This window comes from Dermochelys coriacea, chromosome 13 (genome assembly GCF_009764565.3).
Source record: "Dermochelys coriacea isolate rDerCor1 chromosome 13, rDerCor1.pri.v4, whole genome shotgun sequence".
In the NCBI taxonomy this organism is placed as follows: domain Eukaryota; kingdom Metazoa; phylum Chordata; order Testudines; family Dermochelyidae; genus Dermochelys; species Dermochelys coriacea.
The window spans coordinates 4883654-4911599 of record NC_050080.1 but is presented as its reverse complement, the minus strand read 5'-3'; the positions used below and the strand labels follow the sequence as shown (position 1 = coordinate 4911599).

Genomic DNA, 27946 nt, shown 5'->3' with positions numbered 1-27946 from the left:
TACCAAAACTCACTAACTTTGTACTGAATGTTTCTTTAGTTTGTGCTCTTCAGTATCAGCTGCTATTCCCTGAGTACTGAGTTGCCAGTTATGAAGCGTTTCTACAATACACACTCTTAGCTTTCCATTTTTTTTGGTACTTCATACACTAGGTATGTGCTGGCCCAAAGACTGTCAGCTGAGACCACCACACAATGGGAACAGTGCAATATAGAACTATCCTCAAACCTCTTCTGGAGACCCTGCATCATGCAACACACGATTGGTGTTATGCAGAGGCCATTGGCCATTTATGGATGCATCTGTAAGCAATGTTTGAACACGGTTATCCCACAAGTGCAGGTAAATGTTTTAATTGTACAGACAAATCACACACATTTGCCTACAAACTAATTCAGTTAATTCATGAGTGCCAAAAGGTGGGATACACTCATCAGCTTTTCAGTGGTTAGCATGAAGGGATAAACGGTCTGGTGAAACTTTTCACAGCTCTCTTCATGCACCCAGCATATTTCCCAACAACACTGCCAACAAATTATTAGAAGCAAAGCTAAAATGCCTTGAAAAATATATACATTTCTAGTAGTCTGCTACGAAGGGGCCACTTAGTATGAAAATAATAGACCACACAAGATCATTATTGGCAGATTGGCTGTAGCTAAACTTGAGCCTGGTCTACACCACAAAGTTTTGCCAGCATAGTTGTTGGCTAGGAGTCCGGGGGAGGGTGGAAATCACACCTCATAGCCAACACAGTTATGCCACCAAAACCCAGGTGTAGATGCAACGATGCTGACAGAAGAATGGTGCAGCTATGCCTGCAGAAGAACTACTTCTGCCAGCTTATACTGCATCTGCACTAGAGAGCTCTGCCAGCATAGCTACACTATAGCTAGACAAGCCCATAGTGAACAACACAGACTAAAAAGGTAACCAAATCTCTCAGATACGCAGGAGTGAAATTGTTGAGTATGTAATTTTAATTGTATGGGACACACTACATCTATCTAAGAACTATCAACTTGTCTCTTCAAAGCGAACATGGCAGGTAATTACCCTCAGGAGGAAAAACATTAAGAAGCTATAAAATATACCACCTGGAAGCAGTAGGAAGAGTTTGATGAGGAACGCTGAAGTCCTCCCAATGATCCTTACTGTACACTGCTGCCAAAAACAGGCCAGTCACAGGAGGCCCAGAAAAACTGCTCTAAATGCCCACAGAAGTTTAAGGTTACACATCCCCAGAGAATTTTTCTTTCATTGCCAAAAGCCGAAAAGGAAATCTGATTAAAGGAGCAGGAAATCTTCTGGTTCACATGTCAGCCAGCCACACCTGTGGAACACTCTAGATCTGTGAAAATCTTTAGAAGTCTTACATCTGTCAGGATTCCATTAGGTGGTTCAGAGCAATAGCTTCCTGTAAGTGGTAGCCACGTATGAAACATAGGTAAGGCTACAATTCTGTCATGGATATTTTTAGTAAAAGTCATGGAGTTTTTAGTAAAAGTCAGATCACGGGCAATAAACAAAAATTCATGGAAGCAGTGACCTGTCCCTGACTTTTACTCAAAACATCCCTGACAAAATGGGGAGGGAGGAGGGTCCAGCACCCTGCCCCCCCGGCCTGGGAGCTGCAGGGCTGTTGGGGGGAGGGGAGGGTTCAAGCGGTGACAGTTGGGGAGCTGTGGGGAGGCCTGTCAGCAGTAGTGGCCAGGGAGCTCTGGGGTCCCCGTGGTGGCTGGGAGCTGTGGGGGGGTCCCACCACCATCCACAGAGGCTGGGCTGCTGAGGCAGTCCCCTGCTGCTCGCAGCGGTCGGTCAGCTGCAGGGCCCCCAATGTCACGGAGACTCTAGAAGTCCATGGATTCTGTGACTTCCATGACTGCTGTAACATAATCGTAGCCTTAACCATAGGTGGGTGGGTGTGTCGGTGTGTACGTGTACATGTGTACACACACACACACACACACACACACACACACACTCTCTCTCTCTCTCTCTCTCTCTCTCTAACTTTGTTCTGATTTCACTGATCGTTTAGAGCAAGAATTTTCCCTTTGTCTCTTTCAGGACTTCCCTTTACTTGCAGAGTATATTTGCACCAGTGTAGAAAAGTCCATGACCTGACCACTTGTTTTATGACTATTGTGGTATTCCACAACAAAAAAGAAAAGATCCTTAAAATAAAAAGCTTTTCTTTCTCAAGATTATTTACCTATGTAGTTGCTAGAGGGCTGTTATACAATTGTGACTAGGAAAAGAACTCAGCAATCATGAATGGCAGGGAAGGAGGTTCAGGATGAAATACTTCTATGTGGTTCATGCTACAAAAATGTTCAGAAACTCTTGACTTAGTGGGAGGGTGGGAGCCAGAACACTTGCATTCTAGTCCTGGCTCCAACACCGATCTGCTGTGTTATCCTGGGCAAGTGCACACAATTAGTTTTTCCCATCTATAAAATGGGGATAATATTTATATATCCCATGGAAGTATTGTCAAGGTGCCAACAAGCTACAATATAAGGAATTCTTATGAGTGCACATCTCGTAATGGAAGATGCAAAGAAATCTCACAATTTTTCCACTAAATCATATCCTGCTGAACAGTTCTACTGCACAAATAATCTCTGTTAACCCAGAGTGCTTTCATTCAACCCCAGAACTCATCACCTCTTTTAAAACAGGAGCCATCCGTTTAGTTCTCAGAGGAAAAAAAGTTACCTATGTCCAAGATACTATCTCAGGAAACCAGGAACCACAAACTGGACACAGGCCTGATACCACAATCCAAGCTACACTGCAGAAAAACTGAACCACCTGTGAACAATCCATGCCCTTCTCTTCAGGCAAAAGTCAAGAGCATCTGGGACCTCTAACAGATCTGCAACACTTCTTTTGAAGAAGGAAATTACCAACTCCTACAGCATATCATAATCTGACCAGTACATAAGACGACATGGCTAGTAGAAACATTTTAGAGAGATGAGGAACCCTCTTATCCACTAAGCAAAAATAACTGCATTTCAGGAAAATCAGCTCCTCCTTACCCGAGTTGGGACATTCCTGCAATGCCTTGGCCATCAGCGTATTAGCAATGTTCTTTAGTCCAGCTCTGTATTCTAATCGCACAGACTCTAACCTGGTGTAGAAAAGACACCATTGTCAACATCTCAATTCAGTATCTAAGAAAGCAGGAGCCTCCCAGTGAGACATTTCATTTGAAGGACATGGGACTTGTTAAGAACATATCTACCAGTGCTCTCTGCACAGCTTCCAGGAGACTAATTTTGCTCCCTCTCATAAGCTCATTGGGCTAAATGTGTTCAGCAGGAAATCATGGAAGAATCAATGGCTATTATAATTTTTCCGTCCCCTGGGTTAAAAGACAATTGTGACCTTTATTTTGTAAAGGTCATCTTAGATAAAAGCATTTAGAGGAGACAGAATTAACATGGAAAAGGAAAGACCTGGTTTCAGAACATTAGTTTAAATTAATCTACAGTTTCCATTAAAAGAAAACAGCTGGCAACCAACTGCATTCCCCAAACAAGTAACATGATGGCAACTGTGTCCTAGAAGAGCCCCCCAGAGGACTGCAGGTATTCAGAAGGGAATTGTTGTCCCCAAAGCAAAAGAGTGAAATACCCAGGATTTCCTTCTGGCTATATGCGATAATAGAGAATCCATGCTTGGATGGCAAGAGGTTGGGGAAGGGTGAAAGGTGGTTAGCATAAAAAATACATTGCCCTTATTGCTCATGTGTACTCAGATCAGCTCTACACTACTCACCAGAGGTCTGGATTCTTTGGATTCTTCAAGCGAGACTTCTCCAAGATGGCTCTTGCTCTGGTCAGTTGCCCAACTTTCTCCTCCAGCCTGGACAGCAAGAGCCACAGGGGTGTGGAATGGGGGCACTTCTTCAACTGTTTAAAAGAAAGCAAACAAACCATGGTTTCGGGCAACAGGGAGAGATGACAATGGGGAGTTTATAGAATTGACTACTTTTTATGCCAAAGCTGCAGAGCAACTTCCAGAGAAGCGAATCCCCAATGAAACTCTATGGAGTATGTGGAGAAGGGGGAAATGGGAGTCACTGATGTCACTTGATATTTTTCACACCCTTTCTGGTGAGTTTTATGATAGGAATCCCTGTGAAAAATAATTTTTTGTCTTATCTCTTGAAGTTCCAGGGAATAAAAGGGCAATGCACTATATATTATTGAGCTGCCTCAGTGTTATGAGGAAACACACCCTGACTAATGGGTGTATTTAAAATCTGTGCCGCCTTGAGATGGAACACAAAGTGCTGCATGAGCAGAGAACATGTATCCAAATTTAGGTTTCCTTTGACTTTAAGGGACTTTAGGCCACTTTTAGCCTCCAATTACTAACATGTCTCCAAGTGAGTTTCATGGCTAATTTTAAGAGCAGTCACTCTCTTATTCCACATCATTCCCAAGACGTGCCCCAAATATATTTGAAGTATATGGCAGCATGCACCTTTTTGGAGGCTAATGAATCTCTTTGGACTACATAAGCTCTCTCCTTGCACTTCGTTCCTCATAAAACCTATCAATGGGTACTTTTTTTGCTTTGGTAGCCATTAGAATATTAAATGGAAAAAGTAAATATTTTAAAGGGGAGCCTGAATTCCCCCTTCCTCCAATCAAGAACAAGTATATGGCCAGCTTCCTCTTAACATTGTCAATACAACTGAAAGAATAAGTAACTCAGTTATAGCATAACCATAGTCAATCTACTTGGATGTGTGGTTTGATGTTTATACTATAGAGCATGAATGTGTGGCGAAGAAGACATTAGCCTCTCATTTTACACAGACAAATCTGAATGCACCAAATACATCTAACTTGGAATGAATATTACTCTAGTGGAGGATAAATTCTATCCAGAGACTCTGGTTTAGATGTTCATACTTTGCTCAACCTCTTCACCTAGCTATTCCTATATGATCATTCTACCCTTTTAGCAAGATGTCAGCATCCAGCCTACCAGTTTGCCAGGGACAAATTTCTACAAGTTATGGCTTTTGCTTGGAGGAAGATAGTCAATACACAATTTCCTCATACTGGAGGCATGAAGCAGGGATGGAATCATATCCATTCTTACCCCTTGATTATAGGCTTCCCGAGCTTTTTCCATTAGCTCATCTTGCTCCTCAATCTGCCCTTTCATCATCCACAGCTTGGGGAAGTCTTCATAGTGCTTCAGGGCTTCCTCACAGAGCTCTTGGGCAGCAGCAATGTTCCCAAGCACCCATTCCAATTTCACTGATTTCATAAAGACCTAACACCAGACAAGAAGGTGTTTTATCATTAGCAGTTATTGATCCAGTAACATATCAATGCAGTGGATTCCTTGTTCCACAAACATACAGCTATTACATGAGCAGACTAGGAAGAGACTTCTGAAAACATGAAAATTAAGGCTAAAAAAATTCTGGAAGTCAGCAACAGCTAGAGATCAACACCAAAGTTATCCAGGTGTTGGAACAACATGATCAAACTTAACCTTTGCCCCAACTATAAGCAGAGTGCAGATAAGTGATATTAAAGAAGTATTCCAGACACAAATATTTAGGCAGTAGAAGAGTATATGAACATGAATTTGCTCACTGGCTTTCCTACCACACCCCACTTTCCTTTACCAGGTCTGTACCACAGTTGTAAATGTGGCTCCCAGGACCTCTTTGCCTCCTTCCCCACACTCCAAAGCTCTGAACTAGAAGGCTAAGAACTGCCACATACTGCTTTCAATTCTTCACTTTACCACTTAGAAGGGCCATTGTTGAGAGGTAATGTGCTTCTTTGCTGGTCCAGAGTGTGACAGACTAAAACCAAAAATCAAATATAGACTGCAAGATATTTAGATACTATTAGCTTCCCACATCTTTGAACATCCCCAATAGCCCATCCAAGGAGCAACAGCATCAAATCTGACATACGGAAGTTTCACAAGCCTGACTGCCAGGTAGAGAGGAATGTTTAAAAGATCAAGGATGAGGGGTAAATTTTTTAAATTAAATTTTGATTTATTTTTCCCATTACAAAGACTAGATCTATTTTGTTTGAGGGGTGCGGTGGAAGGCTGTTTTAAAATGGCCCAGTTGAAAACTGGCAAAATAACTTCTGACTACACGTAATATTGCTAGCTACATCCTACGGATTGACACACCAATGTAGTTTTATATCACAAACCAGAAGAGTCTGGCCTTTTAGATAACACGCCTGTACTAGGAATTCAAAAAAATATGCATTAGAAAGTCTTCCCTACAAATAGGATAGTTTCATTTTTAAAAGTGAGAAATGAAATGCAAGACATGCTTTAAGTAACATGACTATTACATAAACTGTCCGTTGTAACTGAGAATTTCTTGACCTTTGCCATCTGTGTAACAGTCTAAAGATTTATTTGATCCTAGTCTTTTTTCTCCATAATACATTTACTTCATGTTGCAATGCGCTGGGGAAGCACTTTAACAAATCAGCCATGTCCCTGCAAAACACAAATAGCAGGATGCCATCTGCCAAGTCTCTGGGGCCAGGAAAGTGAAGGAACTCCCTCATCTTCCCACCCCTCTCCCCCACATCAGAAGACGACTGTCGTTCCACCCATAACATGTTCTTACTCTGGCTGTGGGGGCACTGCTACGTGCTTTTGCCAGTAATCTCCGCGCTCTTTCATATTCGTTGTTTTCAGATTCCAGCTTCACAGCAGCCAGCCAGATCTCTTCACTGTTGGGGTTGGCCTACGAGAACAGAGTGAAATATATACTTTGATTTATCAGAAGATTTAATCCTTTGTTTGGTTCAGATTAAAACTGTAATCAGGCCTTTCTCAATCTGCACCAGGATTCTTTCAGCTCAAGCTCTTCCCAATCATCTATGGCCTTTTAAGGTTACAAAGAGTTCTCCCAAACAGACCCATAATCCAAGGATCTACGCCAGTTTAGGAATTGGACATTTCATTTCTAAACTGCTCAGAAGAGATGGTCCTTGAACCTTCTTCTGAACCATCAATTACAGTGAAAAGATTATAACGCTGACGCAGGGACTTTTTTTATTACCCCGAACACAGTGCCTGGCAATATGAACCCTTGATCCCTGACTGGGGTCTGCAAGCGCTCCTGCAATACAAATAACTTCAGGGCATCAATGTTGGGAAAGGTTCAGAGCTCTAAGAATAATTAAAAATTCCCAGAACCTAGCTGTGGAATCAAAAATCAGTCACCGCCAGTAAGAACAAGTCTCTGCTGTCATTCAGTTTTACTACCACTCTGCTTTGGAGGCCCCACTCTCCTCAGCATCAGCACTATGGAGCTCCCCACTCCTTTCAGTATCTGGAGGATAACTTCCTTCATTATGCAGTACGCTGATTATACTGGTCCAGGCTACAGACAATTACAGGGGGCAAATAGGGAGGGCACTGCACTATCTGTGGGTGTGATCCTGGTTCTGGAATCCGAACCTGTACATTTCAATGAATGGAGGAAGTAGACTAATTCATCCAGAGGAACCTGCTGATAGTGTTTCAGAGTAGCAGCCGTGTTAGTCTGTATTCGCAAAAAGAAAAGGAGTACTTGTGGCACCTTAGAGACTAACAAATTTATTAGAGCATAAGCTTTCGTGAGCTACAGCTCACTTCATCGGAAATGCATCCGATGAAGTGAGCTGTAGCTCACGAAAGCTTAAGTGAGCTGTAGCTCACGAAAGCTTATGCTCTAATAAATTTGTTAGTCTCTAAGGTGCCACAAGTACTCCTTGTCTTTCTGCTGATAGTGGGGAGACTGCTAATGGGAGAAACTGGGCTGGGAGTGGCAATTTTGAAAGGGTTGCAGTCTATAGGTTTGCTTCCAGCCTGCTTCTCTTTTTTACCTGGAAAATAGAGAAACAAAAAGGAATGGGAGTTTTGCCATTTTGAAAGGCTAACTTTGCTGCTGCGGGAGCTCAGAGCCCTCTCTAGAAAGGACCTATTCACTTGCTTTGCTCTGTCCCACCCTGGCTGTAATTAATTTATGCATCTGTCAAGTGCTCAAGTCTGTTAAATGAAGGCTACACCCACCTGGAAAGCCAGGGCCAAAATGCTTCTGGCTGCAGGCACATCTCCAGCCAGCCACTTTGATTTGGCTCCCATGAGCCATAGCACTTCTGCTTTAGGACAGTGAGCCACCGCTCTCTGCAAGAGAGCCTCCAGCGATTCCCTGAAATGAGTAAATGTGAGCTACGATAACTTGAAGGCACAGCTATAAAGCTGAACTGCCAGACCCTACTTCAATTATTACTCGATGTTATAAATAGTTATTGTTGCAAAGTCCAATGCTGTAAACTCTGATAAATCATGTCATAAGGAGGAGGGGATGGGTTCTTTTTCCATGAAGTTTCTAAAATCAGCTTCTGAAAAGAGCTCTACAAAAAGTGAATGGTTGTTAAGACACCATCATTTGAAGCAAGAGTTTATGGAGAGACCTCATATACAGCGTGTGTGTCTTGGAAAGTGCTGTTCAGCCGAACAATAAACTGTACTAGATATGGTGGCAACTGAGGAAGAAGTCTTTCCCAGGATTATCAGCTGAAATAGCCTGGATCACACTGATAAGAGGTTATGTTTTCAGTAGAGTAAAAATTTATATTACAAGTGAAATGCGGGGGTAAAAAAGTCAGTCACCACCAGGAAACTTGAAAGGCTATTGACAGCAATGGAGGAAAACAAAACAAAACAAACAAACATGCTGAGAAAGCACTCAAACATTACAAGTTAAGTCTCAGATCCCGCAGTCAGTTACATCTGAGTAGTCTCATTGGCTTTAACAGGATTACTTGTGAATGTGTATGTGTTTGTACGATAGTGGCCATAGGCCCTTACAAGTTTAGCCCCTCTTCCAAGCTTTCTAAGGAGAAAATATTAGATGCATGTGACACAGCACGAGCTTTAGATACACTATCTGCAGTTTGGCTTTTCTTTTCTTTTCAAATTTAAGTTCAAGAGTGATCTTAATCAGAACAGTTATCTAATACAAATTAGCAAAATTTGTACTTAAAACCTGACTGAGGACCTCCCTGCACACACACTGGTTCACTGACCAACCAGTGTACCTGGAGAAGTTTAAATGAAACACATGCTAGATTTCCAAGTGACTTACCATCCTACATTCCCGCCATTTCTCAGATGTACCATTCCCAAGCAGTTCAACACCACGTCCATATCATTCCCACATACAAGGTAGCCCCATTCACAAAGAGGATTTTTAATGACTTCACACCAGTATTAGGGGCTGTCTACCACCATAAGAAATTAAATTCATCTCTGCATACAATTCCAATGGGTTTTCATCAGCTCAGAGACTTTCTAAATCCTGTTATTCAATAGTTTGTGGTCAATTTATTAGCTTCTTTGCCTACAATAACCCCAACCCACACACTTTAGAACTGTAAGAACACCCTTTTGGTAGTGTGAGAAACATGCAGCTATGTACCTGGTTCCATGGTTCTTTTCAAAGTAGGCTGCTCGCAACCACACACTTTTCTTGCTTGGGAAAACTTGTAAGGCATAAGCATAAATTGCCCGAGCACACTCTAGGGCATTGTGAGCAACACACTAGAGAAAAATGAAGGGAGGGGAGTAAATCAAAAGGGAGTCAGTAGAGGGCCTAAAGATATAAAGTGCAGGATAGAATGACGTACATATCAATGGTGACACAGAGCTCAAGGTTTTACAAGAATTCCAGTGACTGGTATTTACCAAGTCCATATATTAGCAACACGACAAACATCTGAACATCAATCACTTAGCGGAAATTAAATATATACTGGATTTGGAATAATATTTTACTCTAAATAAGGTGCAATGGTGGGATTCTCACAAGCACCTAGGAGTCTCAGGAACATGAATGCCAATGATTTTCAATTGGGCTTGTGCTCTTAAATCACTTAGGTGATTTTAAAATTGGTCCTATATGCTTGAATATGCATTGCTTACCTACAGAACTCACTGGTGAGCATGATTACATGTGCACACATGGCTTTGTAGGCTCAGTTCCAGGTTAACATATTGAAAATGTAGCTTTGGAAGTAATACTGGTAATTTAGTTCTCAGTGCATATTCAGTCTGTCCAGATTGACAGAGAAATCCAGTTAGATTATGTAAACATTTGAGCTAGAATTTTCAGAGGAGCCTAAGGAAGTCTGCCACCTAATTTCCTTAGGTTCCTTTGAAAATTGCCATCTTGGCCTACAATATCTACTCCTATTACTGCAAAATTTGTGCGCAACTAGCAGTCTCTAGAACAGGAAGGTTGCTGCAACTAAAACTGAGACGTGCTGACAGAACTCAGAGACAAGCTTGCACAGAGTCTGCTGGCGTCTGGCCAGTAATATCAGCCCTTCATTTTCATAAAAAACAGAACTACCTTCCCAATTGTCAGTCCCTTTCCCCTACTATAATTCAAAGAGAACAGAAAGGCCATAATCGGACATACACTATCTGCATCTTCCATCCAGGTATGTTTCCGATCTTCTTCTTCAATCCCAATCCCAATCACAGCTCGCATAATAGCCTGACATGTGGCCACACTCCCAGCTTTATCACACTCCTCAGCATCCTAGAGACAATGAGAGCAACAGTAAGACAATCTGTTATTTCAGTCTGAAAAGCCAGAAAAGGAGAGAGCACACTCTACAGCATCCTTTGAGCAGGAGAAGGACTGACAAAGCATGACCTCTCCAGCCTAGAAGGGTGCTCTCTCTATTTCACAGATTCCCTTTGGACTGACCCAACTGTGAATTTTTCCAAAATAAAATGCTGAAAACCATGAAGAGAAGTGAGGGGAAAGAGCATGAGAAGATAAGAAATGCTCCAAGACAGACTGAGTCATGAAACCTAACGAAAATCCTGTGTGTGAAAACAAATATACAAATTGAGGATGGTGGCATCAGTGCTCATAACCTCAAAATTACTGAACTTCCTTTACATTTGGCTTAATTCTCAGATCTCAATGTTTAAATAAAATGCTGTCGGCCACCACCAAGTTAAGAAACATTTGGCACATTTTATCAGAATACACAGAGGAAAAGATTTGTTTTAATATACAGAACTCAAAAAAGGCTAAGCAGACTTTCTTGAAACCTGAAAAATACATTCTGCTTTTCACAGGACATCCAGCATGGAAAATTCCAGCACTACAGAAATTTGAGAAGGAGGACAGCAGGTTTATAATGGAATTTTAATTTCAACCCTCATCAGATTGGTTCCTATTGCTATAAATGAAGTTGTATCTGGTTTAAATGATAATGGGAATGGTAGTTTTATAATTAAAAAATATAGTTTCCTTACTGAAATTCTTTTGAGTGGTGTGCCAATTGTGCAATGCAGAGGTGAAGAAAAGCTCTGTGTAGCTCAAAAGCTTGTCTCTTTCACCAACAGAAGTTGATCCAATAAAATATATTACCTCACCCACCTTGTCTTAATGCATATATGAGATTAAAGTTAACAGGGTAGGCTCAAACACTGCCTTATTTGAATTTTAGTTTGCATTCAGAACAAGAGCGTAGCATATGAAAACACTTTGCTGCCTTCATGCACTCCACCAAGTGCTTTAGGCCAATAAAATATTTTATAAGTTATTTTAAAATAATTTTCTGCCTTTCAAGTGCAATTTTTTTTAAACAGAAGGATTAGAACATTACGCCAATTGAGAGGTACATTACAGAGGCCATTGCCAATCCAAGGGCTTTGCAGGCATCATTGTTACCCAAAACATTCAGATATGGACACTGCACAAAATCGCTCCCCTACTTTTTGCTGTCCACATGCAATCAATTACACCCATTTCTTGTAACGTGTTGTTGGAAAAGGTCTCCTTTTGATGAGTAGATGGCTCTTAAACCAATAAATCCAGGTGTAGGTAATACACAAAAGCACAGCTGGAGGCTTGTTCCCCCAACATCCCCATACAGCAGCTGCTTGAAGTAGCATGGTTTTAAAAAAAAAAAAAAAGAAAAAAAAAAGAAGAAGAAGATGTAAATCTGACTACAGTAAAGTACATTCTCCAGCTTAATTACATGTTACTCCCAGACATACCACTTAATCATGACACTAGCCTGGTTCCTTCCAGCTCAGATAGTTATTGATCAGAAGTGACTCAGACATGGACACTGGTTTATATCAGAAATGTTAAGTTCCATATTATTTAGCATCAGTAGACTTCAGAGCGGGAAGAGAATGAATAATCTGAAATGTGACTGTAGTTCAATACTAGGATGCACAGAAGGGTTTTTTAAAAAAGGGAACACACACAAGTACCTGGATCCACTGCTCCCTGTTGATTTCTACCCCATTTGCCCTGAGGGACGTGATAGCTCTGTCAATGATTTTCTCCACCATCTGAGTGTTTCCATTGGCTTCCTCCAGTTTGGCAGCAGTTATCCAAATGTGACGGTCTGTTGGAATGTTCTCACGGGCTTTGTTTAAGACTTTGCGAGCATTCTCGTATGTCTCCAGCCGTGCCAGAGCAAGCCAGAGCTGGACAGCAACAACAAATTATATATTAAAACAAGGAGACGACAACACTTCATACAGCAGTATCTGCCTGGTCAACAGGAGAGAGAGAGAAGGCTTTGGTAGATTCTCCCCATCCCACACAGTAGCTAGGCTGCAAGATGCCAATATATAAGTAATAAAATAATCAGAGTTTACTATTGGCCTTGAAAATACCTCTTATTCCAAATGTGTGAATATGTTGTCTCTGTTGGACTTCTGCAGTAATATTTTCTGTTGTGTTGTCAGTTGGATTTATAGCTCAATATATGGTTCAATGTTTTTAAAATGAATAAAACAGTGGCCTAAGTAATGTGTGTGTGTTTGTGCAATTATCATAGATGCATGTGCAAATTAGATAACTGTGCAAGCAAATATGCCTAACTAGCCATTTATGGGTACAATTACCCAATCTACATGAACAAGTACACAACAAAATGAGGTGTAAAAACATGCTGAAAACCACCACCTGAGGCGTGCAAATTAACCCAGAAAGATACTGTCAAACCTGTCTTGCTGGTCAGTTAAAATGCCTGGTAAATCCGCACATTGCACTTTACTGTCAACTTTGTTTTTCAAACCTTGTAAACATCAGACCTTTCTATAGGAATATCCTTAACCTGTAGCAGAGAGATTGGTTGACTTACTTCCACACTGGTTGGGCAGCATTCCACTGCTCGACTCAGCATTATCCTAGCATCTTCAGGTTCTTCTAACTCCACTGCTGCCTTCCACAACCGTACTGAGTTTGGAACATGCTCAAGGGCTAGTAAGGTGAAATAATAATATGAATCTTGGTAAAGAAGGCTTTTACGAGAGAGAGAGAGAGAGAGAGAGAGAGAGAGAATGCTGTACGGGCAATAATCACTTCTATGAAAGAAAAGGGATAGCTATATTTGCAGAAGTCGTCTTAAAAAAAAACATTAAAAGTTTTGCTCACTGAAAAATAAAAGTGGAGTTGGAGAGGAAGAAAAAGTACTGTTTGTCCAAACCAGAAGGTCCTCTTGTTTCTCTTCAGCTAGTACAAGAGATGGAAGAATTGGAGCAAAATCTAGCCTGAAATTCCACAGGCTGCAAAAGTCTTAACTGGTAACATCTGTGTTAATTCTTTCAGAAACTGCTTCAACGGTTGTCAGAACACAAAATCAGGAAAGCAAGTAAGCCATAAAGCACTGTTTCCCCAATTCAAGCCAAACAAAAGTGATTTTCAGACAACTGTTGTGCAAGTTAAATGCTTTTCCACTTAATCTTGACTGTGCCCAGTTTGAGATTTTAGAGCTGTTAGATATTACAGGTCTAAATAGGGTTCAAATCAATTTTAGAACATTATGATAAATGTTTTAGCTTCTTAGGACAGGCATTTTGTTACTGCATCTTTCACTCAGGTATAAAAACAAGCACGTAGGGATTAATTCTGACAAAGACAGATATGATAGAGGGTGTTCTATATTTTACTTACAATCTCTTGCTGCTGTAGTTGGATTAATGTACCAGACATATATTATTACTCCTCCTCCTCCCAAACAGATCTTATCCACTACAACATGAAACCCACAGCGTCCTAAACCCTCCTTGTCTCTGCCACATAGACATCTTGGTGTGTGAACATATGCAAAACACCTTAACATTGAAAGTTCCTATAAAAGAGTCATGTATTCCAGAGAGTATAGATTTTATTCAATAGTAAATTTGTTCACCAGTACATCATGCATTAGACACCATCCTGTAGTAGGAAGAGAGCCTGAGATACAAGTCCTCGTATTAGAGGCCTGGTATGAGACCAGAGCTAAAGTAGTGGGCACCTAAACCTGGCTGGGCACCTTTGCACCTTAACAGATCTTGCAGTCATTGGGTGGTTTGCTTGAGGTCTGCTGTGCCGGCTGTCTGCGCAGAGCTGGGACAGCACACAGGGAGATCACACACACGCAGCCAAACATCTAACACATCCTAATTGTCAAAACCATCCCTCGACAATTAAGCTCTCTTTTAAGCATTTGCTGACAGTTTAATGGACAGTGATTTAGTTTTCCCCAAAGCGATCTATCAACATATTACCCAAAAATATGTAAATGATGGTTTTGGAAGAGCTTTGAAAAAAATGTTCCAGGCCAACACTAAAAAGATACAAGCCATTGAATTCTCAGTGTCCTTTCAGTAAAGATTCCATTTAACCAAGAGCTTTTCAGCTTATTTTAGTCTTGTTCAAGTGGTTTTTATCCTTGATAGAAATGCGTTCCCAGCAGATTTTCCTGGATGTGCTGTCTGAAATATTAAACTTCAAAACAAAACTTCTCTCAGTCCACCTTTTGATACCTTGGAATTTAAAGTGACACTGTGAACTTAAGGGGAAAAAAAAAAATCAAACTTTTTTTTTAAATCTTTTCTTACTACAAGTAAAACCAAAAGATTGCAATAGAATATTTCTCTGCTTTTCAGGTGTTTTTTATTTGATGCACTTTGTGTACATTCAGTTTCATTGTTTTGCCTCTCTGGTTAGTCTTCTCCATGCTTATATGGGAATGTTATAGCAACGGGGAAGAGAAACAGTTTTAAAACAGGAAAACATGACTGTAAAACCATAAAAAAATTGAAAGATGATTCCAAGGCAAGTGTAACATCTGAAATTACTTTTAAACTCAGTTTTTGAAGTTGAGCAGGTTTCAAGTTAATGGTGTCCCTTTAATTGTTCCAACAAAGGTCCAAAGAAGACAAAGATTGTTATCCCGAGTTTCTATCAGACTCAAAACCAGTAGGAAATAGATATAGAAAATTATTATGGTATTCTGACTAGCTGGATGTTAACTGTTCTTCATCAAGTTTATAGTGGCAGGAGCTTTTCTTAAAGCATTCTAAATGAGTAATGTCAGCCTCTGATAGCTTTAAGTGCTACTCGTCAGGAAAGAGCATGTCTTCACAGACAGAGCATTAATTTCTACACCTCAAAATGGATTCTAGCACTCAGCTTGCTGCCTCACTAAAGAGGATAAAAGCATTAGAAGCTCTAGAGTGTTTGCTGGGTGATAGGATCATACAACCCACAGGAACAAAAGAGAAGCACATTACAGGATCATATTTCAGTGCTGTTACTTGGCACTTCAACCTGATTATTTTCTGGTAAATACTGGTTAAAATTGCCAGTCCTCACATGATTCTTGATCCAAATACCTCCAGGCATCAATTCTGTGCTGCACCACTGGAAGCAGTAGCCTAGGAACACCATGATGCTGATAGTAACATGTGGAAATTAGAAGCAGCATGACAAACTTGTATTCTTTTCCACCAACATAAACAGCTATACCCCAAACTTTTTTCCAGATAATATTCTGACCTGAAAACTAAAAGCTTCTCACAGAACATACAAACTCTCTAGTAATTTAAACATCAGATGGAAAAAAATAACTTGTGTACTTAACATTCTGTAAATCATCGTTATAATCCAGCTCACAAGTCAGATCCAGAAATCTATCACTTTCTCATATGACTAACATCTGTTTTTCTATTTAATACTTATTGCAATTCTTATAGGCACACACACAGTTTAATAGCAGCAGCTGTGCTTAGCAGCACATTGCAGAACAAATTCTTTTGCAGCATCTAACCCGTAATTAAAAAGCCACACACAAAATAAATATCTGAACTCTTGCAAGTTCCAGAACAACAGCTGCAACCCTGAAGTGCAAATCTTTTATTCAAATGTTGGCAAGTACAACACAAGTGTCATTTCATCACAGATAATTAACTAAATTGCAACAGTTAGGTAGGAGGTAATTTACTTCCCTTGGTCCTAATCCTTGCAGCAATCATACTAGATGCTATGCAGTCATTTAATACTGTGGATTGATGCATATTGAAGAGCTACAAAGACATTAAATCCTTAACCTTTTCCCTGTACACCTAGAACACTGCAGTAACTCTGAGTGTGTGTTACAGAATTTAAATGCTAGGATTCAGCAACTTGACAGGGAGGTAGTTTTAGTCTCTGCTGAAATGGGACTAGCAGATTAACTTCAAGTAGCCAAAGAATTAATGCTGTGGTGCCATGGGCAAGACCTCTAATTTCAGCACACCAGGATGAATCAGTCATGAGAGAGAAGTGCCAACCATGCTGTTATGTGCTAGTTAAGGAACAGGCATTATGAGTTTGAAGGAGGCATAACACTTCAGATGGACGAGAGCTGTGATGGCAACAGCATAAAAGATGCAAGCATTTGAGTAAATAATGTAGAGAAAAACTATTAGGAATGTCCATACTGGAGATCTATCCAATCCAATCTCCTGGATCCTCTGACCAGATGCTTCAGAGAAAGTATAAATACCTTACCCCTTGTAAGCCTCTAATAGTTAGAGACTGGCTTAAGTCCTGAAGCACAAGGTTTAATATCCCTTCCAAAGTTTTTGTTGTCAAAACTATAACTCTATATCCAATCCCATTTTGATCCTATTAAGTTCTTAGCCTCAACAACTTCCTGTAGCAATGATTTCCACAGTTTAATCACACATAGTGTGAAAGAATATGTTCTTGCTGATGACAAGAACAACAACATTTAAACCCCCAGGCCATGCCCTAAAGAGTTTATTATATTTTTAGAAGAACGCTTGCAGGAAATTGAAGGGTTAGTTGTTATAACCCTGTAGAAGGTCTCACCTTTCCTAAGGACACGTTTCTTTGCTCGTATATCTGTCTCCAGTTCTGCTGCTCTGATATAAATCCGGACAGACTGTGGGAGGTGGCGGACTGCCTGGGCCACCACAGCCTTAGCCGTATCTCCAGGCTGCAGCCGGGCAGCTTCTAACCAAACATCTTCACTCTGTGGGTCACCAAACAGTGAAATTGACACCCTTTCCATCAAAGAAAACAGTGGCAAAAGTTCCATAACAAGTTTAAACAAGAGCTTTTGGATAAACACTGTTCCAGCTCCTCTGATAAGTTACAGGAGAGGTTACAGGAGAGGTTATATTAATCTATACCGAGAAGCTTAATGGATGAAAATATGCTTTTAGTAAGAGAACTAGCCACATTCTTTTCACAAATTTTTGGAATAATCAACAGGGAGGCAAAACAACTCTTACCTTGGGGCACATTTCTGTCCCCTTCATGATGAGGTTTCGAGCTACTTGCAGTTTGCCAGTGACCTCTTCCAGTCGGGCTGAAGCTATCCAAGCTGGTGGATGATGAGGGTTGGTCTCCCGCACAGACTTCAGAAGTAAACGAGCTTTCTTGATGTCACTGGTAAAGGAGAAAATACAAACAAAGCTTTTAGTAAGCTAAGGAACAGTTTTCCTTAACCAATAAGCTCCCCACACCCAGTTCCTCACAATCACACTCAGATGCACATTAACTTGGACCTCAGACATTTTTGCACACAAATAACATATTGTATACTATCACTATACCTCTGTGGAGAATATATTTCAATGTGACTGAGGTCAATGTGAAGGTTGTGTATATTTAAGTGAGATTTAAGCCATTTTGGCCAAATACATTAGAAATATAAACTTCCATTTACATACAGAAGGGTCAGCCATTAATAAATGCCAAACCAATTCACCCCAAACTAGACTTACTTGATATCTCCTCCGTGTGTAGGTATCATAGAATTCAAGTCTGTCAGATATCCTTTTGGGTCTACCACAGTTTGGCCACTCACAGAGTCAGACACCTGGGAAAGTAAATCCAAAGCTGATGAAATTACCAGTCAGAGCACTACAGTTTGGGCAATGAAAAATACAGTAAGAGTGAAAACTCACAAAAACTGTTCTCTCTTAATTTACATGGTCTTCTGGTATGAAAACCAAAATGGAGTAAACTGGAAAACTTTGCTTATACTCATGATTTTTTGTTTTTCTAAAACAAATGACAATGCAGCTTTATCTTGCAGAGCATCTTTCCTACACAATGTATCCCAGAATGATTTACACAATTAAGCCATATTATCAGAGTTTAAGCAAACAGAGAGGGGAATTAAGAGGCTTAATCAAAAGCAGAAAAATGTTTGCAAATGAGATTAGAAATTAAAGGGAAAGTTACTGAGGTAAAAAGATCCAGAAAGGGTGTTCCAAATGGCAGCTGCAGAGGAGACTTTTCCTTTACAAAGTTACTAGTGTTGGTACAGAAGCTGAAAGGGGAGGACTGAGTAGAGAAGAAAAACATCTGTGAAGCAGGATGGAGCCAGTCCACTGAGGATGCTTTTTAGCTAGACCCTGTTACAATCAGAAAATAGGAACTGAAACCAAGACAATGCAATCAAACCTCTCTATATGTGAGAAACTAGGCATAAATAGCCTTCATGTGCTGTGTAGATATGTGTAACCAAGACAGACTGAATTTCCATGTTCCTGCTGAATTCCGATCTTGAAATCTGGTGCACTTACTATACAATGCCAATTACAGAAAAATATTTGATATTTGACACACGTCACCAAAAGTTTAATGGTGTAGACTTACAAAAAAATCCCATTAATTTCTTCAGTGAGCTGATCACATTAGATATCAAGATCTTCAGTTTTGAGAAGTTAAGGGCATCTGATATCACCTGTCCTATTGACTGGGTTTCATTCAAGAGAATTGTCAAAGGCATGAGAACTTGCTGCAGGCACCTATGCTGATAGTCATCCTAGCCATAAACTGTTATTTGTTAATATTACATACACTCTAGTTTTATGTTTTAAAAAGTTGGCAAATGCATGAGAACTGTTGATTTTACAAGAAATGGCACTGGTACCAGCTTGCAATTGAAGATATCATGAAGCTGGCTTGCTTAGTTAATCCTTTCCTGGGATTTCCTTAAGGAATTTCGCGGAAGAATAAAGTAACAATTAAATATTTGATTTTACTGGGGAGAAGGGACAATTAGAGAAAAAGTTTTTGTAATGTTGTCTACAGAAATATCCCCATGAGTATGTCTCTAATGGGCATTTGCCTTTCATGCAGCTATTCATTCAACATTCTATGATTATGTAAAAACAAACATACTCTGTGTATGTATTCAATCATATATGATGTTAATAATATGGTGCATTTTTTACTTCTGTGACAGCACTGCAGAATTAACACAGATATAGGAAAGGAAGACCGATTCTGTTCTCTCACCTGAATCAACAGGACTGTTAGTTAAGTTCCAAACATCTGGCCAAATTTTGCCTTTAGTTATACTGCGTAAGCCCTCTCAGATAATAGGTTGGCCAAGCAGAACAAAAGGTGCAATTTAGCCTGACAAATCTTTAATATTTGCAAATATACACACAAAAAGCGCACAGCTTGACTCAGATCCCATGGGAGAGTGTAGTGCTGGTGGTAAGAAAGGCCATCTTTTCACTTCTGAACCAGAGGGAAATTTGCTCTTGAAATCACTGAAATAAATATAGAACTCCATGATACCATTTCAGAATAAATGTTGTGTACTGAATGGTTCACTAATTAAGATAAGAGGAACAACCATCACATCAAACTAAAAACTGACTCTGTAAGTCTGATGTTCATTTCTGCCATGACTGGCACGCTCAACTCCACTGTGATGATCCAGAATGAACTGACCTATCTCCCAGAGAATTCCTCTAGAACAGGTCTGTAGCTAAGGGCTGTAGGGTATTCTTTTAATTATTATTGCCCTGCTTTTCAATGTTTTTTTCCACTATTTAATAACCCAAAGAGAATAAAACAATAGTTTTTCAAAACCAGGCTTCATTACAAAACAGGTACACCTCAGGTACACCTTTCAGGGTTATTGTGTTCCTGTGCCCTTACCTGGCTCAGTCTCATATCCATCAAGGTATTCCTGGCCTGCCCAATCTTCCTCATATCTAGTTCACCTGTCCCAGGTGTCATTAGCCCAGGTGTCATTCCTCCTGGATATGGAGTGTTCAAACCCCCTGGATACGGAGTGTTCAGACCGCCAAATTGCTGCCAAAAAAAAAAAAAAAGACATCATATTAAGGTTTATGCTGGGATTTACAACAGAACTCAAGGGAGTTAGATGCTCAGCTCCTATGGAGTTTCAGTAGGTGATAGATCGGGAGTGGGCAAACTACGGCCCGTCAGACGTTTTAATCCTCTCCCGCCGGTGAGTGGGGTTGGGGACTTGCCTCGCTCCACCCACCCGGAACTTCCCAGCCCCTGATTCCCAATTCCCTTGACGAGCACCATCTTCTGGTACACAGAGCCACACTGTGCAAGCGTGACTTCACCGTGCTGTTTCCAGGATTGGAATCCTGCTCCTACGCGGCGGCAGCCCTCCCCTCCCACATGCAGCAGCACGCCTAATCCCCTCCCGGTTTCCTATGGTCCCATCCTCGAGATCCTCGAAACTACCCAGGGGCCGCACCCATCCCAGCTAGGGTGCCTCTGCCCGTGACGGTGACTGGTACGGCAGCCTTGGTGTCACTGCCGGCAGGGCCCCTAGGCGTCCCTGGTACCACCCTGTAGAGCCCCCCTCCACGGTAACATCCCTTTTAGATGCCCCCACGCTAGACCCCCATCAAGTTCCCCTCCCCCACAGGGCATTCATGGCCTGCTATACATTTCCATACCCAGATGCGGCTCTCAGGCCAGAAAGTTTGCTCACCCCGTGCTAGATGTTTAGGAGTTTGAAAATCTTTCCCATAGTATTGCCAGTACAAGTTGAATAATTGCCGCCAAGTCACAGTGTGAACTCTGGTTCTTATATTGGGAGTTGAATAACTTCCTATAGACTATCAAGTGATACTATTCAACAATAAAACATGAGAATAGGTATGTTCTCCGATTTATTTCATTAAGAAGTGTCAAAAGATGATCATGACAATATTAACTGAAAGAATATTAGCAATAAAGTCATGTAATCATTTGGTGTCAATTTAAGTCTAATAAGTTTTCTCTTCTATCAGCCAATCACAGTACTCTGCATCCATTTAAACAATTAATTATGATCCAAAAACTTCAACTACTGACCTGTCAACTGAAAGTGAAATGTCTTAATTCTAGAAGAAATTGAATACAGCAGCCACTAAGGGAAGTTTAGATTCCACTACGTGTTACATATTTGAAAAAGTTTCAGTCAATAAGAAATACAATGTTGGTTCATTGACCAAAATTAATTCTGGACACCCCTAAGCCAAACGGAGCTAAAACAAAAGGATTTTTAGAATCTTCCGATGTTAAAACAAAAGGCTGTCTGATTATTCTTGCTCAGATTCTGCTCAGCTCCAGAGTTTGCTGACTAAAATAGAAGTTTCCAATAAGCCTGGGACTGCAACACACAGCAACCTCTTCTAAAGGCTCTAGTACTAAAGAGGTCTTTCCATATGCTATTCACTTAAAGGGTTATAAACCTAGTGCCTTTGTCTTTATTTTAAATGGAATTGCAGGATGTGTTCTAGGCTAAGAATAAGACATTTCACAGCCAAGTACTTGTCTCTTGCTACTATTAATCATTTTCTCCAATTTATCGTGAGTAAAGCGGTAACTTCTCCATGTTTGTTTTCATGCTCACCGTTTGCCGGGGGTCCACAGAAGTGTGATTCTCTCCAGTCTGTAAGTGTTTAGCAAAGAAACTATCAGGAACAGGAGTCAGTTTCTCATAACGTGGGTTCCTCTGACGTTTGTTCCTAGCATCACCAACTTCTGGAATACTCAGCCACTCTTCCTCTGTGACTTCCGCTAGCTTCCTCTACACAAACAAAAGCTGTCATTACTAATTTTAGAAAATTTTGCTTTTAAAATTTACAATTTTTCTATTGTTTAGTGGACTATCAATCCATTGATTTCAGAGAATTCAGGGTCAACAGTCCCATTTTGAAATAAAAAGTCAACACTAAAGAATTTCAGTGCACAGGGGAGTTGTATACTTTTAATAGGAACCCTCTTTGTACCAACTGGGCTCTTGACCTGATATTTTTATACTTTTGCCTTATTAATTGGTAGAAATTGTTTTTAAATTTTAACAGGGTGCTATGAATATGTAGTTTAATCTTACTAACTGCAATGTCCATCTTGAAAGCGCTGAGAGTCAGGACTGAAATTTTTCTCCCTCCACATCAGTTATGTCAATCCTGGACATTTTAACAAAGCAGAATTGGAACATAGCTTCTCAGCTGGGTGACGGGACCAACCAAGGTCTCACGGTGCAGGGCTTGTTTACACTTGTGGAGCCAAAAAGACTGGATACCAAAATTTGCGTATATTTCAATACCCTAATATGCCCATTTGGAAGAGAGGAAGGAATGGCAATGATCCCATACACCTATAACTAAATGGCTGGTAAGTATTTAATCCTACCAGTCTTGAGAGTACCACACACACACAAACTACCAATAATATTGATTTACTGTTAACAGCATATACCAACAGTACTCCGGTTTAAATCAATACTGACCAGTAAAAAAAAAAGAAAAACAACAATCCCAAACCATTTGCTGAAAATCATACTACAATACTTAAGACATTATCAGCCCCAAATGGGTTTCTGCATCACTAGCTACTACCTTCATACCCATTCTTGTCTATTATTCAATGGAAAGCAATTCTAGTCTTAAGGCAGGGGACATGCATAACATTCTTAACAAAATAATATAGAATAGGAACTGTGCAAATAAATGCCCAAAGTCACGTCCATCTCTTCACATGGGCTATTTTCTTCATAATGCGTAGGACAGTTATCTCCTTACTTTTAAATCTGAGAACTGCTGCTGAATTTTGGGACGTTCCATACGGTACTTTTCAATCTCCTCTTTCTCCCGTTGCTCTCTAGAAAATAAAGAGTGCTGAAGTCAAGCTCACAGAAACTCTAAATCTAGTACCATTATAATAGAAGAAACCTGTTTGGTCAGAGCTCTTAAGGCATAAGCCTATATCAGAAAACTGTTAACATACTGCATATAGCAAGTTGAAGTTATTTATCTACTTATAGAACAATATTAAATATCTAGTCAAATAAGGCATATTTCAGGATCCTCAAGCAATAATACTATAGAATAAAAATTGAACTTTGCATCCAGGTTTAGTCTTAATCCCAGCTCCCTATGGATCTGATAAAATACTCTGTTTTTAGTAACGTTTGTTAATAAACATACAAAATATCCAGATCAGAAGACTTTTCTAACAATATCTCACTTGTTGTATGATGCATTTAAGTTCAATTATATTAGTTTTGGATTAGCATATCTCTAAATCACCAAACCTCAGCCACTTCAACCACATGCTATAAAAGCTAGTCAGTATTAACATCTGTTCAAGGTGTCATGCAAAAAGCCAAGCACTTCTGAAAATCAGACCCACCATCTCTCACATTGGCTACCCAAAATCAGTGGCTGCTTTTGAAAATTTTTCCTTTAGAGATTTGCCCAAGAACACAAATTGAGATAGTGGAAGAGCTGGAAACGGAAGTCATAAGTTCTGACTCCTAGACCCACCTCCCACTAAAATCAGCAAATAACGCCTCTCTTGACAGTGCAATAATTATACCTTCTCTCTTTACGCCGTTCATCCATTCTCTTATCCAAAGCTGCATAAATAGCATCAGCTTCCTCATCGTCTTTTTCGTACGGACCACTTGAGAACAGGCTCCCAGCATAGCCGTTAAACTGAGAATTTTAAAACCAATAACTTCAGTTTAAAGATGCTATTATATATCTAGCACAGTTATCAACATCATTCAGGATAAGGAAAAGACCTCAGCAAGCCACTTCTAACAAGAGCATCCATCTAACACAACCCTAAATAAAAGCAACCCTTCCCTTGCCCAAACTGTATGAATTTCAACAGCAAAACTTTTTGGTAAATAAAAATTCCCATAAGGAAAAACCATTTCCTTCAATTTTGCCTGGTTTAACTCAAGAGACTATACAGTCCAAATAAAAATAATGACACGTCAAAGGGCAACAGAGCTCAGATTTCACTTCTGGAGGCAGATGAAAGATGCATCCCACAAAGTACCGAGACTAATGTTTTATTTATACATCCCTCCCAAGATACTCAGGGCATGGTATGGACAATTAAACCATAATAGACAAACATCAAAACAAAACAACACTGTGGCATCTATACAAACAAAATGTAATGTTAAGTGACTCTACAAGGACCTCTGCCCTTTCCTCGTCTACTGTAGATCTGCCATGATTAAGGGGGTTGGTTAGTATGCGTGTATGTGTGTGCAGGGGTAATGGGGAGCAGAATTATAGACCCCTCCCTCAGCCAGGAGGAAAAAGCTAACAGGAATGCTACAGTTGCATCACCTCATCATAATTGGTGTCATTCAGATCTTCATCATCATCATCGGCCTGGTTTTTCTTCATCTGGTCCCCAACAGTTCTCTTCCCTGGTGGAGCATGACGATCATCCACTGGGTCGTTGGCATCTCGAGCTGGGCCAATATCAGAACGGGTGGTAAAACCCGTGGCACTATATTGAGAGACCAGTAGCCACCATTTAGCCTAATAGCAATAGTGCTACAATATACAGATGTGTGTTTTAATCACTCTGAAAGTGAGCCATTACAAACCTTAGAATCATAGGACTGGAAGGGCCTCGAGAGATCATCTAGTCCAGTCCCCTGCACTCATGGCAGGACTAAGTATTATCTAGACCATTCCTGACAGGTGCTTGTCTAACCTGCTCTTAAAAATTTCCAAAGATGAAGATTCCACAATCTCCCTAGGCAATTTATTCCAGTGCTCAACCACTCTGACAGTTAGGAAGTTTTTCCTAATGTCAAACCTAAACCTCCCTCGCTGCAATTTAAAAACATTACTTCTTGTCCTATCCTCAGAGGTTAAGGAGAACAATTTTTCTCCCTCCTCCTTGTAACAACCTTTTACGTACTTGAAAACTATTATCATGTCCTCTCTCAGTCTTCTCTTTTCCAGACTAAACAAACCCAATTTTTTCAATCTTCCTTCATAGGTCATGTTTTCTAGACCTTTAATCATTTTTGCTGCTCTTCTTTGGACTTTCTCCAATTTGTCCACATCTTTCCTGAACTGTGGCACCCAGAACTGGACACAATATTCCAGCTGAGGCCTAATCAGCGCAGAGTAGAGTGGAAGAATTCCTTCTCACGTCTTGCTTACAACACTCCTGCTAATACATCCCAGAAGGATGTTTGCTTTTTTTTTTTTTGCAACAACATTACACTGACAACTCATATTTAGCTTGTGATCCACTATGACCCCCAGATCCCTTTCCGCAGTACTCCCTCCTAGGCAGTTGTTTCCCATTTTGTATCTGTGCAACTGATTGTTCCTTCCTAACTGGAGTACTTGCATTTGTCCTTATTGAATTTCATCCTTTTTGCTTCAGATCATTTCGAACCAACTTGTAATTCACAGGTATGTTACCTGGCCTCCATAGTTAAATGATAGGATATCATGCAGGAACAACTGTCCTCTTAAAAAGACAGTTTTATGCAGGATGGACCCAGGTTATACAGCCCTGTTCCCTGTTTCCCCACCAGCTATTATCCCAACACTGCCACTCCTCCAGGTCCACCGCCTTTTTAAAAATATGTAAGACCGAGGGCAGACTGTTGGCTGCTCGGAAGCCCTAAGTCCCCTGTCCCTAGCCTTTCCCCACTCTCCCAAGGCTCTTTAACTGCATTAGTTTCTCACACTGAGCTCCTAAGGCCTTGCCCACATGGGAAAGTTGCACCAGTTTAACTGAGGATGTGAATTTAAACTGATTTAGGGCTGGTCTACACTTAAAACACCGCCGGGAAGAGGCTAGCTACACCGCTTCAGGTAATCCACCTCCCCGGGGGAAGCGGTAGCTAGGTTGACAGAAGCGCAGCCTACAGTCAGTTTAACTGGGTCACTCGGGAGCCTGGATTTTTCAACCCCTGCGAGCAAGGTAGCCTAGCAACCATGGTGTAGACATTTCCGACGCAAATCCACCCCGAGCGAGGTAGTTACCCCAACCCAACCGCCCGGTTTAGAGCGGGAGGACTTCTACCGCCGCTCCTGGAAGTGGAGTAGGTCCACTATTTAAATCGGTTTAAATTCACCCCAGGGTACAACTTTCTCATGTGGACAAGACTTAAGGTGCCAGGAGAGGGGCTGTCTTTGGCCTCAGTGGGGCTGGGGCTGGGACCCACGCCGGGCGGCCCCAGCGCCCCCCATCCGCACGGGGGGGGGCCGCGCCTGCTCGCCCACGCAGCATGGCGGGGGGGGGGCACGTACACATGAGTCGAGGGCGGGAAATGGGGACGCTGAGCCCGGAGCGTCCCGGCTCGGGGGAGGGACTGGGGGGGGGGACCCCGGCGACGGCGGGGGGGGGGCCAGGCCGCCTCTCGCTCACCCGCGGCCCAGGCCCGGCACGTAGCCCAGCGGCGCCGGCATGCCCAGGAACGGCTTCTTCTTCTTGTTCATGGTGCCGGTGATGGAGGCGGTGAGGCCCGAGGCCCCGCCGGGCCCGGCCGGGTTGGAGCCCCCGGGGGGCGCCGCGGCGGAAGCGGAGGCCGAGGCGCCGGGGGCCGCCATGTCGCGGAGCCGAGCGAGGGGCGGCGCTACCCAGGCGAGCAGCGCGGCCGGAAGGGCCCGGCGGGGCGGGCTCTGTGTCGCTCCACAGGCCGGGTGTGTGTCACACACACCACACCACACCCCCGAGTGTGTCACACACACCACCCCCCCGAGTGTGTCACACACACCACACCACACCACACCCCCCCGAGTGTGTCACACACACCACCCCCCCGAGTGTGTCACACACACCACACCACACCACACCCCCCCCGAGTGTGTCACACACACCACACCCCCGAGTGTGTCACACACACCACACCCCCGAGTGTGTCACACACACCACACCACACCACACCCCCGAGTGTGTCACACACACCACACCACACCCCCGAGTGTGTCACACACACCACACCCCCGAGTGTGTCACACACACCACACCACACCCCCCGAGTGTGTCACACACACCACACCACACCACACCCCCCCGAGTGTGTCACACACACCACACCACACCCCCGAGTGTGTCACACACACCACACCCCCGAGTGTGTCACACACACCACACCACACCACACCCCCGAGTGTGTCACACACACCACACCCCCGAGTGTGTCACACACACCACACCACACCACACCCCCGAGTGTGTCACACACACCACACCACACCACACCCCCCGAGTGTGTCACACACACCACACCACACCCCCGAGTGTGTCACACACACCACCCCCCCGAGTGTGTCACACACACCACACCACACCACACCCCCCCGAGTGTGTCACACACACCACCCCCCCGAGTGTGTCACACACACCACACCACACCACACCCCCCCGAGTGTGTCACACACACCACACCCCCGAGTGTGTCACACACACCACACCACACCACACCCCCGAGTGTGTCACACACACCACACCACACCCCCGAGTGTGTCACACACACCACACCCCCGAGTGTGTCACACA

At 42.0% G+C, this 27946-nt stretch overlaps 1 protein-coding gene across 1 annotated transcript in view; it reads right to left on the bottom strand.

Moving 5' to 3' along the window:
- Positions 1-27044, bottom strand: part of PRPF6 (pre-mRNA processing factor 6) — a 34016-nt gene extending 6972 nt beyond the window's left edge. Inside the window, exons 1-18 of the mRNA XM_038369547.2 lie at positions 26813-27044; positions 24757-24922; positions 23987-24105; positions 23191-23269; positions 22017-22193; positions 20294-20449; positions 18115-18209; positions 17620-17776; positions 17195-17357; positions 13197-13315; positions 12316-12534; positions 10493-10615; positions 9491-9612; positions 8080-8218; positions 6647-6766; positions 5128-5304; positions 3790-3923; positions 3048-3139 (exon numbers count right to left, since the gene is read on the bottom strand). Of these exons, the coding sequence (XP_038225475.1) occupies positions 3048-3139; positions 3790-3923; positions 5128-5304; positions 6647-6766; positions 8080-8218; positions 9491-9612; positions 10493-10615; positions 12316-12534; positions 13197-13315; positions 17195-17357; positions 17620-17776; positions 18115-18209; positions 20294-20449; positions 22017-22193; positions 23191-23269; positions 23987-24105; positions 24757-24922; positions 26813-26994 (2539 nt within the window). The 5' untranslated portion in view covers positions 26995-27044. The remainder of the gene's footprint in view (positions 1-3047; positions 3140-3789; positions 3924-5127; positions 5305-6646; positions 6767-8079; positions 8219-9490; positions 9613-10492; positions 10616-12315; positions 12535-13196; positions 13316-17194; positions 17358-17619; positions 17777-18114; positions 18210-20293; positions 20450-22016; positions 22194-23190; positions 23270-23986; positions 24106-24756; positions 24923-26812) is intronic.
- Between the last annotated feature and the right edge of the window lie 902 nt (positions 27045-27946).